The sequence below is a fragment of the Anguilla anguilla genome, chromosome 17 (genome assembly GCF_013347855.1).
Source record: "Anguilla anguilla isolate fAngAng1 chromosome 17, fAngAng1.pri, whole genome shotgun sequence".
Taxonomy (NCBI): Eukaryota; Metazoa; Chordata; class Actinopteri; order Anguilliformes; family Anguillidae; genus Anguilla; species Anguilla anguilla.
Genome location: NC_049217.1, coordinates 12,884,466 through 12,897,441, shown reverse-complemented (window position 1 = coordinate 12,897,441; position 12,976 = coordinate 12,884,466). Strand labels below are relative to the sequence as shown.

General features: G+C 46.4%; 1 protein-coding gene across 4 annotated transcripts in view; it reads left to right on the top strand.

Annotated features, from left to right (window-relative positions):
* The window catches only part of LOC118216559 (RNA binding protein fox-1 homolog 2-like), a 33,821-nt gene that overhangs the window by 8,323 nt on the left and 12,522 nt on the right, over window positions 1-12,976 (top strand). For 2 of the 4 annotated variants that reach the window (XR_004763031.1, XM_035397835.1), the window contains exons 3-6: window positions 6,089-6,283; window positions 6,452-6,631; window positions 7,072-7,125; window positions 7,860-7,952. Coding sequence is in view for 3 of the 4 variants with exons in the window: in XM_035397835.1 (XP_035253726.1) it covers window positions 6,089-6,283; window positions 6,452-6,631; window positions 7,072-7,125; window positions 7,860-7,952 (522 nt within the window). In the remaining variant the exon portion in view is untranslated. Of the gene's footprint in view, window positions 1-3,890; window positions 4,349-6,088; window positions 6,284-6,451; window positions 6,632-7,071; window positions 7,126-7,859; window positions 7,953-12,976 lie in introns of those variants that run through there. The other 2 variants (XM_035397837.1, XM_035397836.1) reach the window with 2 other exon arrangements.

The following is a 12,976-nucleotide window of genomic DNA, read 5'->3' as shown; positions in this document are numbered from 1 at the left end:
GCTGTGGGTGTGTCTGAGTGATTGTGAGCATGCAAATAAGTGTGTGTGTGTGTGTGTGGGGGGGGGGGGGGGGGGGGGGTGCTTGTTTGCGTGTGTTTTTTTGTGTTATATATATATATATATGGTTATGGATCTATGTTAATATAGTGAGTGTATTAGTGTAGTAGTGTTGAGTATGTGTCATGGTGGTTGAGTTGCACTAGTAGCATAAATCACTTGGTTGTGGAGACAGACAGGGCCTGATGTTCTGTGTGGAAATAGAGTTGGGAGGTCACCTCACCTGGATCAGATGGATGGAGAGACGGACTCCCAGCCTAAATTCACTGAATCCAACGACTCCTGGGCCCTGTTTCACAAAGCAGAATTACTGAGCTGAATAACTGAGTGAAACCTGGAACCCTCCCAAATCTAGAACATCTACTGAAGTAAAAGGAGCTGTTCTGGGATTTACTCAACGCGCTTCTCCAGCTACACTACATGGCCAGAAGTATGTGGACATCTGCCATCCAACATCTCATCCAAAATGATAAGCATTAATATGGTGTTGGTCCACCCTTTGCTGCTATAACAATCTCCACCCTTCTGGGGAGGCTTTATACTATATGTTGGAGGATTGCTGCAGGTATTTGCTTCCATTCAGCCAGAAGAGCATTAGTGAGGTTGTGCACTGATTGAGCGATTAGGCCTGGCTCACAGTTTGCTTTCCAATTGATCCCAAAGGTGTTGGATGGGGTTGAGGTCAGGGCTCTGTGCGGGCCAGTCAAGTTCTTCCCCACCATTTTAGACAAAACCTCTTCTATGTGGACCTCCCTGTGTGCCCGGGGGCATTGTCATGCTGAAACAGGAAAGGGCCTTACCCAAACTGGTGGGGAAGCACAGAATCGTCTAGAATGTGATTGCATGCTGTAGCATTAAGATTTGCCTTCACTGAAACTAAGGAACCTAGCCCAAATCAGAAAAAACATCCCCAGATCAAGGGGTTCCCAGATACTTTTTGTCGTATCGTATAGTGTAACTCTGTAATCCTGCTTCATGAAACACCCCCCAGCTGTCCTGAGAATGTGCAAATGGAGCTCACGGAGTTCACTATCACAAGCCGTGGAGGAGTCCATTTCAGACAGGGAGGGGGAGAGAGAGAGACTTTGGGACAGTATATAAAATGAGAGAGAAAGTGAGTGAGACTGAGAGTGAGGAGGTACTTGGGCTGTTGGAGAGAGTGATTATGGAGAAGTATAGAGAGACGGGTACAGAAGGAGTTAAATGAGGGAGGAGGAGGTTGTGGGGAGGAGAGGGAGAATTTGAATGGGTGAAGAACGCAGACGTGGCGGTCGTATTACTTGAAGGAAGTAAAGAGAGATGGCAAAAGGGAGGGAGCGCAGTGAGGAGAAGACTAGTTGTGCATAGTTTGTTTTGCTGTGTAAAATGATGGGGCTGTAGAACCCTGTGGTGTTACTGGTGTGTGCTGACCTCTGCTGCAAAGGGAGCGTTTCCATTCCGCCATTCTGCTTCTACATGTTGTGTCTGTCTGTGTCTGTCTGTGTCTGTCATACCACCAGTGTGCACAAGGCTAACTCTGAACCAGGAAGCTGGGTTTTTTTGGTGCTCTTTGTTGTTTGAGGGAAGGGCACAGGTGCTGTGAAACACCCCCTCAACAGTGTGGACAAATGCAATATGGGGACCCCTGTACTGAACCTTCTCGCTCTCTCTCTCTCTCTCTCTCTCAGACCTAAGCAGCTGTTATATTTTTTTCTGGAAGGGCAGGAGGGGGTGGGGCGATAAAGGGGCCGGGGAAAAGTGTGAGTTTTTAAGGTGACATCAACCAAATCCCTGGGAGGTGTACTACGAAGGAAGCTTAACATACCCAGGGTTTCTTTTCATTAGCTGGCTTGACAAAACCCAGCCACCGCAATCAGACTTACCTGGTATCTCAAAGGTGGTTATCAAAAAAGTAACACTGTTGCCACCAACAAAGCCAGTGACGAGGGTTGGCAAAAACAACAGCTAATATTGTAAATTAATTGAAGAATTAATTTACTTTACCACTCCTAACAAATAAATCTACACTCTTACTAAATGCTCTATGCTCTACTGATTATTTTATAATGTGACAACTGCACATTCTAGAGCTCGTAAACCTTAAACTTGATTTAGGATATTTAAAGTGTTGCCTGAAACAATCACACCAGTTTTATTTATGAACTCATAAAATATGGGCTATTGTTCCATAATTAAGCGAAGTAAATCTTTCAGTTACGCTCCCTAACTGGAAGATTCTAAATTTTGCCATTACAGTCAAAGAAAGTTGGGAAATTTGGCTTGGAATTGGGCCTGGCCAGAAAATGCCGTCTGCAGCTTCACTTATAAAAATGTCTAACGCACACACACAGACACACACACATACACTCACTCCTGTATGACACTGTTGTGTCGGACTGCTGGGGGGCGTTGCTGCACATACAGAACTGCGGTAGTACGTTTGTAACAGCAGCGTGCCATTAAATAGTAATGCATGATTGTTGCTGTTAAGCTGCTAAACGCACACTGGCTGCATGGAAAGAGAGAAATTGGGGGAGGGGGAGAAAGAGAGTGGGCCGTTGGAAGTATTTAAAGAGCCCCACCCAAACTCGTGGCCTCGGGGGTGGGAGAGACGCTAACCTGCTGCACCACTACTCCAATACAGCCCCCCACGCACACGCACGCACACACACACACACGCGCGCATTTGGGGCGGACCACACTCGGACACTGCAGTGCAGAAGCTGTACTCTGCCCATCTCTGTACTCTGTGCCTCTGTAAAAACAGGCTGCGAGTATTCGGATGAGACGCTGTATTTGTTGTTGTATTTTGATCCTGAAGGGACTGCTGCGCTGTCCAGGGCTAGCCTAGCGGTTGTCCTCTTATCCAATGGCGCTTCACATGCCTAACACATTTCTCCAGGTTGTCACGCTGGTCTGTCTGTCTTAAGTGAGGGAAGCTAGTTAATGTAGCAGTTTGTGAAGCCAACAGCACTGCAATAAACCTGAACCCAGAGCAGCCATTGAGCACATCTGCATTTGGACAGGCTCAAAGTACAGTCGGTGTAGTGATTGTGTGCTGGTGCAGTGTGAGCTCCTGCAGTGAGCCTGTGTCATGTTGGGTGTGTCAGGCTGCAGCAGTGGCAGAATCAGGCCTGTGTAAAAGCATGGTGTCATGGAGATGCACAAGCTTCCACAGGGAAATGGGGTGGGGTAGGGTGTTAGACTGACTCCCAGCTGAAATGCCCTGAAAAACCCCTGCCCTGCTCCCAAAGAGTGAGGCAGAGTTTGAAGGTGGGATATGGCATAAAATGAGAGGGGTAGGGAGTGGCAGGGGGAGTGAGACTGAGGGACTCCTGGACAGATTTAAGGAAGAGCTGCCTGCCTCGTGCTGTAAAAAAGCAAGGATGTTTTTTTTTTAACTTTTTAATAAAAACTATAAACAAATGTCACCCAGTTCTACCTCTGCAAATACTCTCCCGTAAATCTAACGACTTTTTTATACGCATCTGTTGAAGCTGATCAGTCTAGTCCGCATAGTGAGAATAGGCGTTCTTATTTAAATAAATATGCCATATACACTTGACAGCTAATTTCGTTTTGTGAACGACTGGATGTTTGTAGACGTGTACAGTCTTGGTGCGCAGGAACCGCCATGTGCTGCATTGCCTGCGGTACGACGAGATTTGGCCAATTGACTCAGGGACAGCCACTGTCGCATTTCATTGGTTTGCAGTGAGGTGGGCGTGGTGAGGATCGAACGCGCCGCCTACCGTAATAGGAGAAAGGAGGCAGGCCAGTGGTTGCAAATGACTGGCATTCACGGATCTCCTTTCTCACTGGCGATCGCTTTGATTGGCGTGTAGGGGGCGGGACGGAGATAAAATGCCCGTCTGGTTTCTATCAAGTGAAAGAAATTCAAGAAGAGTAGGGAGAGAGGCGAAAAGAAAGGAGGGAATATCAGACGTCTGCTCGGCCACCGCAAAGAAGGGAGAAAGAACGGACTGCACGGAGAGCGAAAAGGAAAAACATTGTTTTAGTTTGCACTCGCGCGCTAACTGAACGTTATACACTAATAGTTACATTTTATTCATCAGAATTCCGCACATGGGATAAAGCAATGCGGGATCGAGAGAAGTGGGAGTTACTAACAGTTACCAAACAAACTGTCGAAACATAAACGCAGTAGGAACTTAAAATAACGCACATGTAGCCAACAACGTAAGTAGACGGAGTCAAACACACAGCCCACACGTTGAACATTTTCGACCCTCTCCTGACACCTCCCTGCCCCTCAACTATTCGGTGTATGGAAAAGCATATGGTGCTTCAGGTAACAACACCGTGCAGCCGCCGTCTAATAGCAAAGGGGTTCGTAGGTGCTTTAATGCTTTTTTATGTTGACGTGCATTAAAGATTAATTACTGATGGATAATTTTAGAAGTTGTTTTATGGCACACGTACCTATGGGATTTGTACATTTACGTGTACGGGGTGATATAAACAGCATACAGACGACGTGTTAAATCACCCGGGAGTTGCAAATAACAAAGTTGTTTTTGGCGCTATTTGTGTCGTGCATTAGTATTGGAAACGTATTTTTTATGTTATGAAACTTATTTAACCCATGTGTGCGCCATGCACGGTTTGTATTGTATTTTTATAGTACGGCCGTGTGTGTGGTAAGAGGAGTTCATTTTCAGCCTATGTATTTAGTAGTGAGTAAATTCTGCTCTATAACGATGCTGTGTTGTATTTAGAAAATGAAAGACGAACGATAGTGCCGTTGGACGTTTTAGGATGACGGAAATGTGTTAGGCTATTAAATGTTGTACATAATTCTTTTTCTGGCAATGACTGTAGTGTATCAGATCCCCCCTACGCCTGCTGTGTAGAAAACTACCATTTAGGGCTGTGCTGTGCCTCTGTCTCATTGGCAGGAATGCACTTCTGCACTTCTGACAAATTGATGGTCTCTCTCTCTCTCTCTCCCTCCCTCTTTCCCCCCCTCCCTCCCTTCATGTCTCTTCCTTTTTCTGCATGTAGCAGTCTTGTGGAAATACTGCACACTATAACACACCCCTTTCCTCAAATGCTCTGACAGTGCTTTAGTCATTGTGACTCATTGGGCAGCAGACTGGCCCACCCCTTAATGACACTGTGTGTGTGTACGTGCATGTGTGTGTGGTGCATACACACTTTAGGGTGTGTATTTGGGTAACTACTGAAGGCCATCTGACAAAGATGGAATACTGCCCCCTATGTGCCACCCGCAGACAACGCACACCTACAGACGCCCTCACGCACATGCACCCATGCGAGTACACATTGCATAATTGATTTGGTGCCCTCTGTTCTCCAGAGTTCATACACATTTACATACACACACACATGGATGTAGCATTAGCTGTACACCAGCTAGGAAGTGAACTGTGTACTTTTGGTGTGTAGTGTGGCAGGGTTTGGGTGCATTCTTAATTGAATTGATTAATTCCAGTTTGATTCTTGAATTTCACTTGAATTTTGTGTCCGGATGTTGCATTTGAATGAGGAAAAGGAGTTCAATTCAGTGAAATTCCAAAACCTAAATTATTTTATTTACCACCTTAACAAAGGTTTTGTGATATTGATGACATAATATCGTTGGAAGGTAGATGTATAAAGCATAATAAAGGCAATTAATTTGTAAAATATTACGTTAAAAAATATACTACTAAAACTTACAAGATAAGTGTGTAGTCTGATAATTAATTTTGTTAAAAATTTTGTTATATGAATGTGAATGTGTTGTGTGATGTGGAGGAACACAAATGTGTGGTGTGGTCACTGGCAGGGATACTGTTTGTGTGCGTGCATTTGTGTACTTGTATCTCTTGTGTAGCAGTGTGTATCAAATTTAAATGGCTTCAATAATATATGCAGTTGTGAATATTTCATGGCAGAAGGACTATGGCTGCTTCCACAGAGCAGCGGTGGGAGAGCGGTATTGAATAGCTCTTTACTGTACTGCGCTGGGCCCCGGCGTTGGCCCGGCTTGCCTTACCCTGACCCGCTTTATTCCTGTCCCTTACAGGGCTCGCAAGATTCGACAGGGGGTCAAGAGGGGCTTGTGCCACCCTTCTCTGCTTACCCGCCCCCGCCCCCTCCCCAGAATGGGCTGGGGGCAGAATTCGGTGGCAGTTTGTTTGGGGCCGGAGGACAGGGTCCCGCGGAGGCCGGGGCCGGGGCGAACGGCTCGCCGAACACCCCCAGCAGCCTCAGCGCGCCGGTGAGTGTGCACAGTCTCGACTGCGGCGTTTAGCCCGGACGACCAAGGAATGAATACTTTATAAACCTCTCTATCTCTCCCCCCACCCTCTCTCTCTCTCTCTGTCTCTGTCACTCTGTCTTTTACTGTCTCTCTGTCTCTCTCTCTCTCTCTCTCTCTCTCTCTCAGCAGACAGATGGCAGTTCTCCAGTGGAGGTGGGCGGTCAGTGCGGGACGGGGGCGGGCGGAGTCGTGGCAGCTGGAGGCGGAGCGGGAGACTCCGCGGATTCCAAGGGGACCCCGAAACGTCTCCATGTCTCCAACATCCCCTTCCGCTTCCGGGACCCTGACCTCAGGCAGATGTTTGGGGTGAGAGTCTGCCCGCACTGGGTGTGGTGGGGTAGGGTGTGGTGGGGCAGGACAGGGCAGGCTTGGTCAGGGTGAGGGTCTGAGTAATAAAATGCCTACTTCCTGTTCCTCTTTTTCAGAGTCATAGCAGTGAGAGAAGGACATGGTCAGGTGGTTGAGTAAGAGAGGGAAGAGTGCTAGCAAGATATATGAAAGCTGTAAGGGATAGGAATGAAAGAGGTAGGAAAAACAACTTGGGAAATGCAGGTCCGTGTGGCTGCACTGCCCCCTGGTGAATAGTGGGCTTATTGCGTCTGCTCTGGCTGCAGTTAGAATTGTGAAAATTATGTAAGTTCATCTTTACAGTCTCTGGAGTTTCTAAATTTCTCTTTACTCGATTGTATATAATTTGCTTCTATTCAAATATGATTATTTATTCCAATTATTATTTTTCCTTCCAGCAATTTGGAAAAATCCTGGACGTTGAGATCATTTTCAACGAGAGGGGGTCAAAGGTGAGTGGACCACAGCTCAGACTACAGGCAACGATGGTCTGCCCTATTCACTTGGAGCCCCCTTACAGAGCCACTGTTGAGGGCAACTGCCCCTCCCCTCTGTGTCTTCAAATGATTAAATGGGAACTGCATTTCTGCTGCAGTGGGCTGTCTTTTGCACACCAGCTGTAGACCCCTGTCTGTGCCCCTGTCTGTTCCCCCGTCTGTTCCTGTATCTTTATGCTGGGTCAAGTATAAAAGTATTCAATCTTTCTTGTTGTCAAAAATCATAAAAAATGGCTGAAATCATAAAAATAAGTCACCTGGTAGAGACCAGCCTTGCAGACAGTGTCTTTGTGCTACTACATTAGGGATTTAGCAGGTGCTCTTATGCGGAGTGACTGGCCAAAGTGCATAAATAAACACTATACCCAGCTGGGTACACTGGTACACGATGAGTACACTGGTAATGCATGTTAATAAACCCACTGTGGGATGTGTTGTATGCCTGGATATGGTCTGTGTGTAATCCCTTCATCTCTCTGCCCTGTCTTTCCTGTGTCCTGTACTTCTCCTTTCTCACACGGCTCCATTCCATCTCTCTTTCCCCCCCCCTTTCCTCATCCTTTTGTCTTGTTTGTATTCCCTTCATCTCTCTCTTCCCAATCCCTGTCTTTTCTGTATTTACATTTTTTTTTACCTTCCTCCCCTCCTCTTTCCTCTTTCTTTGTTCTCCCTCCCCCTTTTTCCTGAAGGGTTTCGGTTTTGTGACGTTTGAGGCGAGTGCGGATGCTGAGAAGGCCAGGGAGCGGCTCCATGGTACTCTGGTGGAGGGGCGCAAGATTGAGGTGATTTAATTTCCTGGTTTTTCTGTTCCCATGGTTACTGCTACAGCTGTGCTGACACTGTTGGGGACTGATACTGTGGCCTGCAGGTCATCCACTGCTCTGTCACTACTGAGTTATTTTTATTTTATTTACTTTTTGGTTTGTCTTTGGGGGTTTGATTTTGGCCACGCTGTTGTGCCGTAGGAACACAAGGCATGCTGGGACGTGTGATGGAGGAGCATGTCCTATTTTGCACCGTTTCTTTCCTCTTTGTTTTTTGTTTATTTTTACTGCTGTGTCTCTCCCTTTAGTTTGTATTTGGGGCTAGCTTCTGGAGCAGAGCATGATGCCAAATGATTCTTTGGAATGAGGTGGTGCATGGCAGCCTACGCACAGATTCGCTGATCGTGAAAGACCCCACTTTGGAGTGTCTCGGCCTTGTTGCACTGCATGCTGGGGACTCCTTGTGAAACGCATGCCCTCCCACACGCCAGTCGTCATGGTAACTCTTTACTTTGCCCTGAGGGGCGGGGCTTGAACGGTGCATGAGTCAGAGTGTCTCCTGTTTCCTGTGTTTTTTTTACCGCTACATGCACTCTGGGGTTTGGCAAGCAAAAGTAACCGACCTGCGATGGCAGCACTGCATGGGCTTCTGGCTGTGATAACCGATCCGTTGTTACGAGATGAGACTGTGAAGAGGTGTTACTGCGGCTGTGCCACTGTAGGTGTGTGACTTGTCCTCTCGGCGTTAGCGTTGCGCGACTTCAATTATGCATGAGTGTGGCTGGTCCGTTAGCGTTAGCATTAATGTTGTCTGCCTGCAGTTCTGCACGGGTGTGGATGGTCTGTCTGTGTTAGCGCGAGGGCTAAAGGTGTGTGTCTGCACTTGTGTGTGTGCGGCGGGTATGTTAACGTTAGCCGTGTGCGAGTTTGATTCTGCATGCCTGCAGCTGGTCTGTTAGCACTGCCATTGTCTGACTGGAGTTCTGCATGGGTGATGACGGTCCCTTTCATAATTGCTTTAGTGTGTCTCAAAGTCCAGTGTCGATGACTCGCTGCCTCCCAGACCCTATTGCAGCCAATCAGTGCTGAGCATGTCGGGCAGAGTCCCGACTGGCCGATCACTGAGCTGGTTTGGAACGAGGGAGTGGGCGGGGATATGGGGTTGGGCGATCTTGGCCAGGGTGTATCTGACTGTCCAACCTTTTGGATTTCTGCATGACTTAGTAACTTTTGCTTCATATGTACAGAAACAAGCAAAACGTGCACAGACTGCCCTTGGTTGCATTGCATCTCTGCTGCATGGGTAATGTAGTTCTGTTATCATAACCACAGTATTGTGGCATGGGTAATGTAGTTCTGTCACACTGTATATAAGCACAACATTTGTACTATAGTTTTATTATACTGTATATAAGCACAGTATTTCTGCATGGGTAATATAGTTATTGCTGCATGGGTAATGTGGTTCTGTTTCATTGTGTAAAACACCTGATACTGCATGGGTAATGTAGTTCTCGTATCCTGTGTATGACCACTAATGCTGCATGGGTAACACAGTTTGTTTGCACTGTCTGGCAGTGTGGTACTGCATGGGTGTGTAGCAGTCCCGTAGGTTTGTCAGTAGGAGGTGCATGAAATGTACTATAACGGGTTCATTAAGTTCGCTCTGGATACGAGCATCAGCTAAATGCCTAAAATGTCAAAGTATAGTTAAAGTGTAGTTCCTGCAATGTTTTTCTTTGCAGGCTTCACTCACACATTCACTTTTTAATTGGATCTAAAAGAGAATCCTTCATGAATGAAGGATTGCTCTGTGTGAATAACCCTGTTGGGCTCACTCTGCATGAGACTGCAGAGCAGCGTCTGTCTCATTAGCATTAGCACTTACTGTGAGTTTGTGCATGCAACAGGCCTGCTCTCACCTGCTTTTCAGTGTCTCGTTACCCAGAGTGTCTGCTTAAGGATGTGAAATCACTTCAGGACAGGAATTGGATTGGTTCTCTTAGCTAGGGACCTGGGTCTTTAGCTGAGAGGGAATCCTGTCTCTTGTTGCATGGTATGGACGGGGTGAAAGCCGTTTGAAATGCATGCATCAGCATCTCGCATCTGATAACTTGGAACCAGCCTCAGCCTACTGTAACCTGGGTAACGCACTGGGTGCTTAAGCCGATTGGAGTGAATGATTTATCTATATATAAGTGGTTGATTTTTGTAGCAGCGCATGGTGCTTTTCCCCTCTGTGTGTGTGTGTGTGTGTGTGTGTGTTAAACACCGTTTAGAACTCTACAGCTGTAGTGTTCCTCCTGTTCTCTTTCACCACAGGCCTCTATTCCACCACAGTGGTGCTTTACCAGACACTTTCGAATATGAACAGGGGGGCCGACCCAGAACCGTTCGCTCCAACATTCTCGCTTTACCTCAACATTTGTCTCAACCCTTTTTATCCAACTTGAGCCCGAAGTGAAGTTTTCTGATGGCCTACAGCGAATAAGAGACTAAGTGCTCATTTGGAATCTGCTGGTCTCTTTGTTTGCAAGAGACACGGGCTCTTTTGGAAAAAATCAATCGTTTGTCGAGCGCAACTTGTAAGCGTATTCTCTGCAGACGAAAGCTGTTCTCTGCAGACGAAAGCTGATCTCGCCCCGCCGTAAAGCCTGTCTCTCCTGGCTGAGTCCGCCGCGGCAGAGTGCCGGTGGGCCGGCGTGCCTGATTTTAGCCGCAACGGTGGTGGTAACCGTTTCTCTAACAGGGGTAAACCGTAAGGCCCTATTTGGCCCTTCCTGAAACTATTTACAATATTTTTATAAATATTTCTGAATTGCTTGCCCTTTAAAGGCGCTTCTGGCTCTGCTCCCCGGCCGGTTCTGGGAATGGTGATAAGAGTGAGTCTGTGAGATGGAGGTCAGTGCATCTGCTTTGTGCTGGTTCTGGAGAGTGCGCCCTCTGGTGGAACAGAACGGTTGAGGTCACGACAGGGGTACTGCAGAGCAGTAGACGTGTGTGTGTGTGTGTGTGTGTGTGTGTGTGTGCTTGCGCACCGAACTGAGGTTTATATGTGATGACGCTGCTGACTGACCTGTGATTGGCTGTCTGGGTGCGCATGGCTCTGTGTGTGGAGGTGACTGTGATGTCACAGTCGTCCTGAACTCCAAATGGCTGTGATCAGCATATTTATTTCGGGAAATTCATGAAAAAGCTTCATGTAGGCACGCATTTCCTTAATAGGAAGAGGTTGCTTAAGCACCTGTATTTATCTTTAACATTTCTGTTGATTTAAGTCAGAAAGAAAAGGTGCAACATGGAAAAATTAATATTGAATAAAAATGATTTCTGATGTGTGACTCAATGTTTCACATGTGAGTTTATGGAACAGTCAGAGGGGTTCAGGTGCAGGCTGTAACTGGGCTGTGCATGGGTATCAGTCAAGTACCCATCCCATAATCCACTGCATGACCCAAAATTCAAATCATTAAGCTCAAAATTGTATTGGTTTCTGTGTGTGTGTGTGTGTGTGTGTGTGTGTGTGTGTGTGTGTGCGCGCGCGCATGCGTCTGCAAGAGGGGAAGAGGGAGAGTGAGTTTTTTTCGCCCACTCCTCTCTTGCTCTTTCTCTCTTGGGGAGAATCTCTGGTCCCTTCCACCTCTCTCTCTTTCCCTCTCCATCTCTCTGCCAGTCCAGATTGTCTGTTTGGCTTGTGCGCATTTCTAATTCACCCCAAACCTCCATTCCTCTGTCCCTCCCTGGTGCACCCCTTGTCCAGTGTCTGTTTGTCTGTCTGTACACACCTCCATCCATCCCTCCCTCTTTTGGTTACCCTTTTCTCACCACCCATTTTCACGTCTGCATCTTTCTTCCTCCCTCTCCTCTCTCTTATAACTTTTTCCAGTTTTTGTTCCCCAGTTTGGCGTTCTCAGCAGTAATAGACTGAAAGCATTTTCTTTAGCCTGCCCTCTGACTCTCTCATCCTCTATCCCTCTCTCACTCTGCCTACATTGGCCATCCTTTCTGCTTCCACTCTCTCTATCCCCCTCTCTCTCCATCCTCTGTCCCTCTCTCTCTCTACCTCCATCCTCTCTATCCCTTTCTTGTTTTCTCAGTTGAGCCTGAACAGAAGATAAAAGTTCAAGCATGAGTGTAGAGCTTATGCCTATTTGTAAATGATAAAATATCTAATACCAGGAAACGTGCTCATGTGCAGAGAAATGGCCCAAGTCTTGAAAAACAAGCCTGTGTAATTTACTTCTTATGTACTGTATTTTCTTATAGATTATTATTAATATTATATTTGACATCATTATGTAAGTACAATGTGCTGTGAGATTTGAAGCTGTGATGTTAAAAAAGAGAGACCTGTCCATGTAGAGTAATTGTGGATCATAATTATGGATCTGAATTTAACATTCACAAAATGTTACAAAATACAAAAGCAATTTTTGTATTGAAATAGCGCATCGAGAATATTATGTTTGAAAGCATGTGTATATTTTGGGCTTGTGATAACGGCTGTGTTTAGCAGCGATGCAAGGTTTTCGGGTGACCTTGTGCCCGAGCCAGCAGGGTTAGGAGTCCTGTTGCTGCTGTAGTCGCTGTGAGCCGAGCCTGTGTCCGTCTGTCTGTCTGCCCGTCTCAGTTGGTGCAGATGGCTCCTTTAAACGGGCCTGTTCAAACGGTTGTGAAACTGCCTTAATTTGCAATATCCTTTTACCTTCAATTTAAATATATTATTTTTAGGGGGGAGGGGTTCATTATAATTTTTTTTTGTTTGTTAGGTTGTTTGTTGGTTTATTTATTTGTTATTTTTTCTGTTTCCCTGACGACTTCTATGTGTGTTGTTGTCAGTCTCCACGGTAACCACTCGCGTGTCCTCACGCTGTTTCCCCGGCAACGGTAAGTTGTATACATATGACATCATTGCTGACAGACCCCACCCCCTCTCCCCCCCTAAAAAAAATTGAACGCAAATAAAACTTGCTTCTTAACAAGTGGCACCGATCTTCTCATTTTCCTGTTCAGTTATTCTGTTAGCTGCTTGCTTGTGTCAT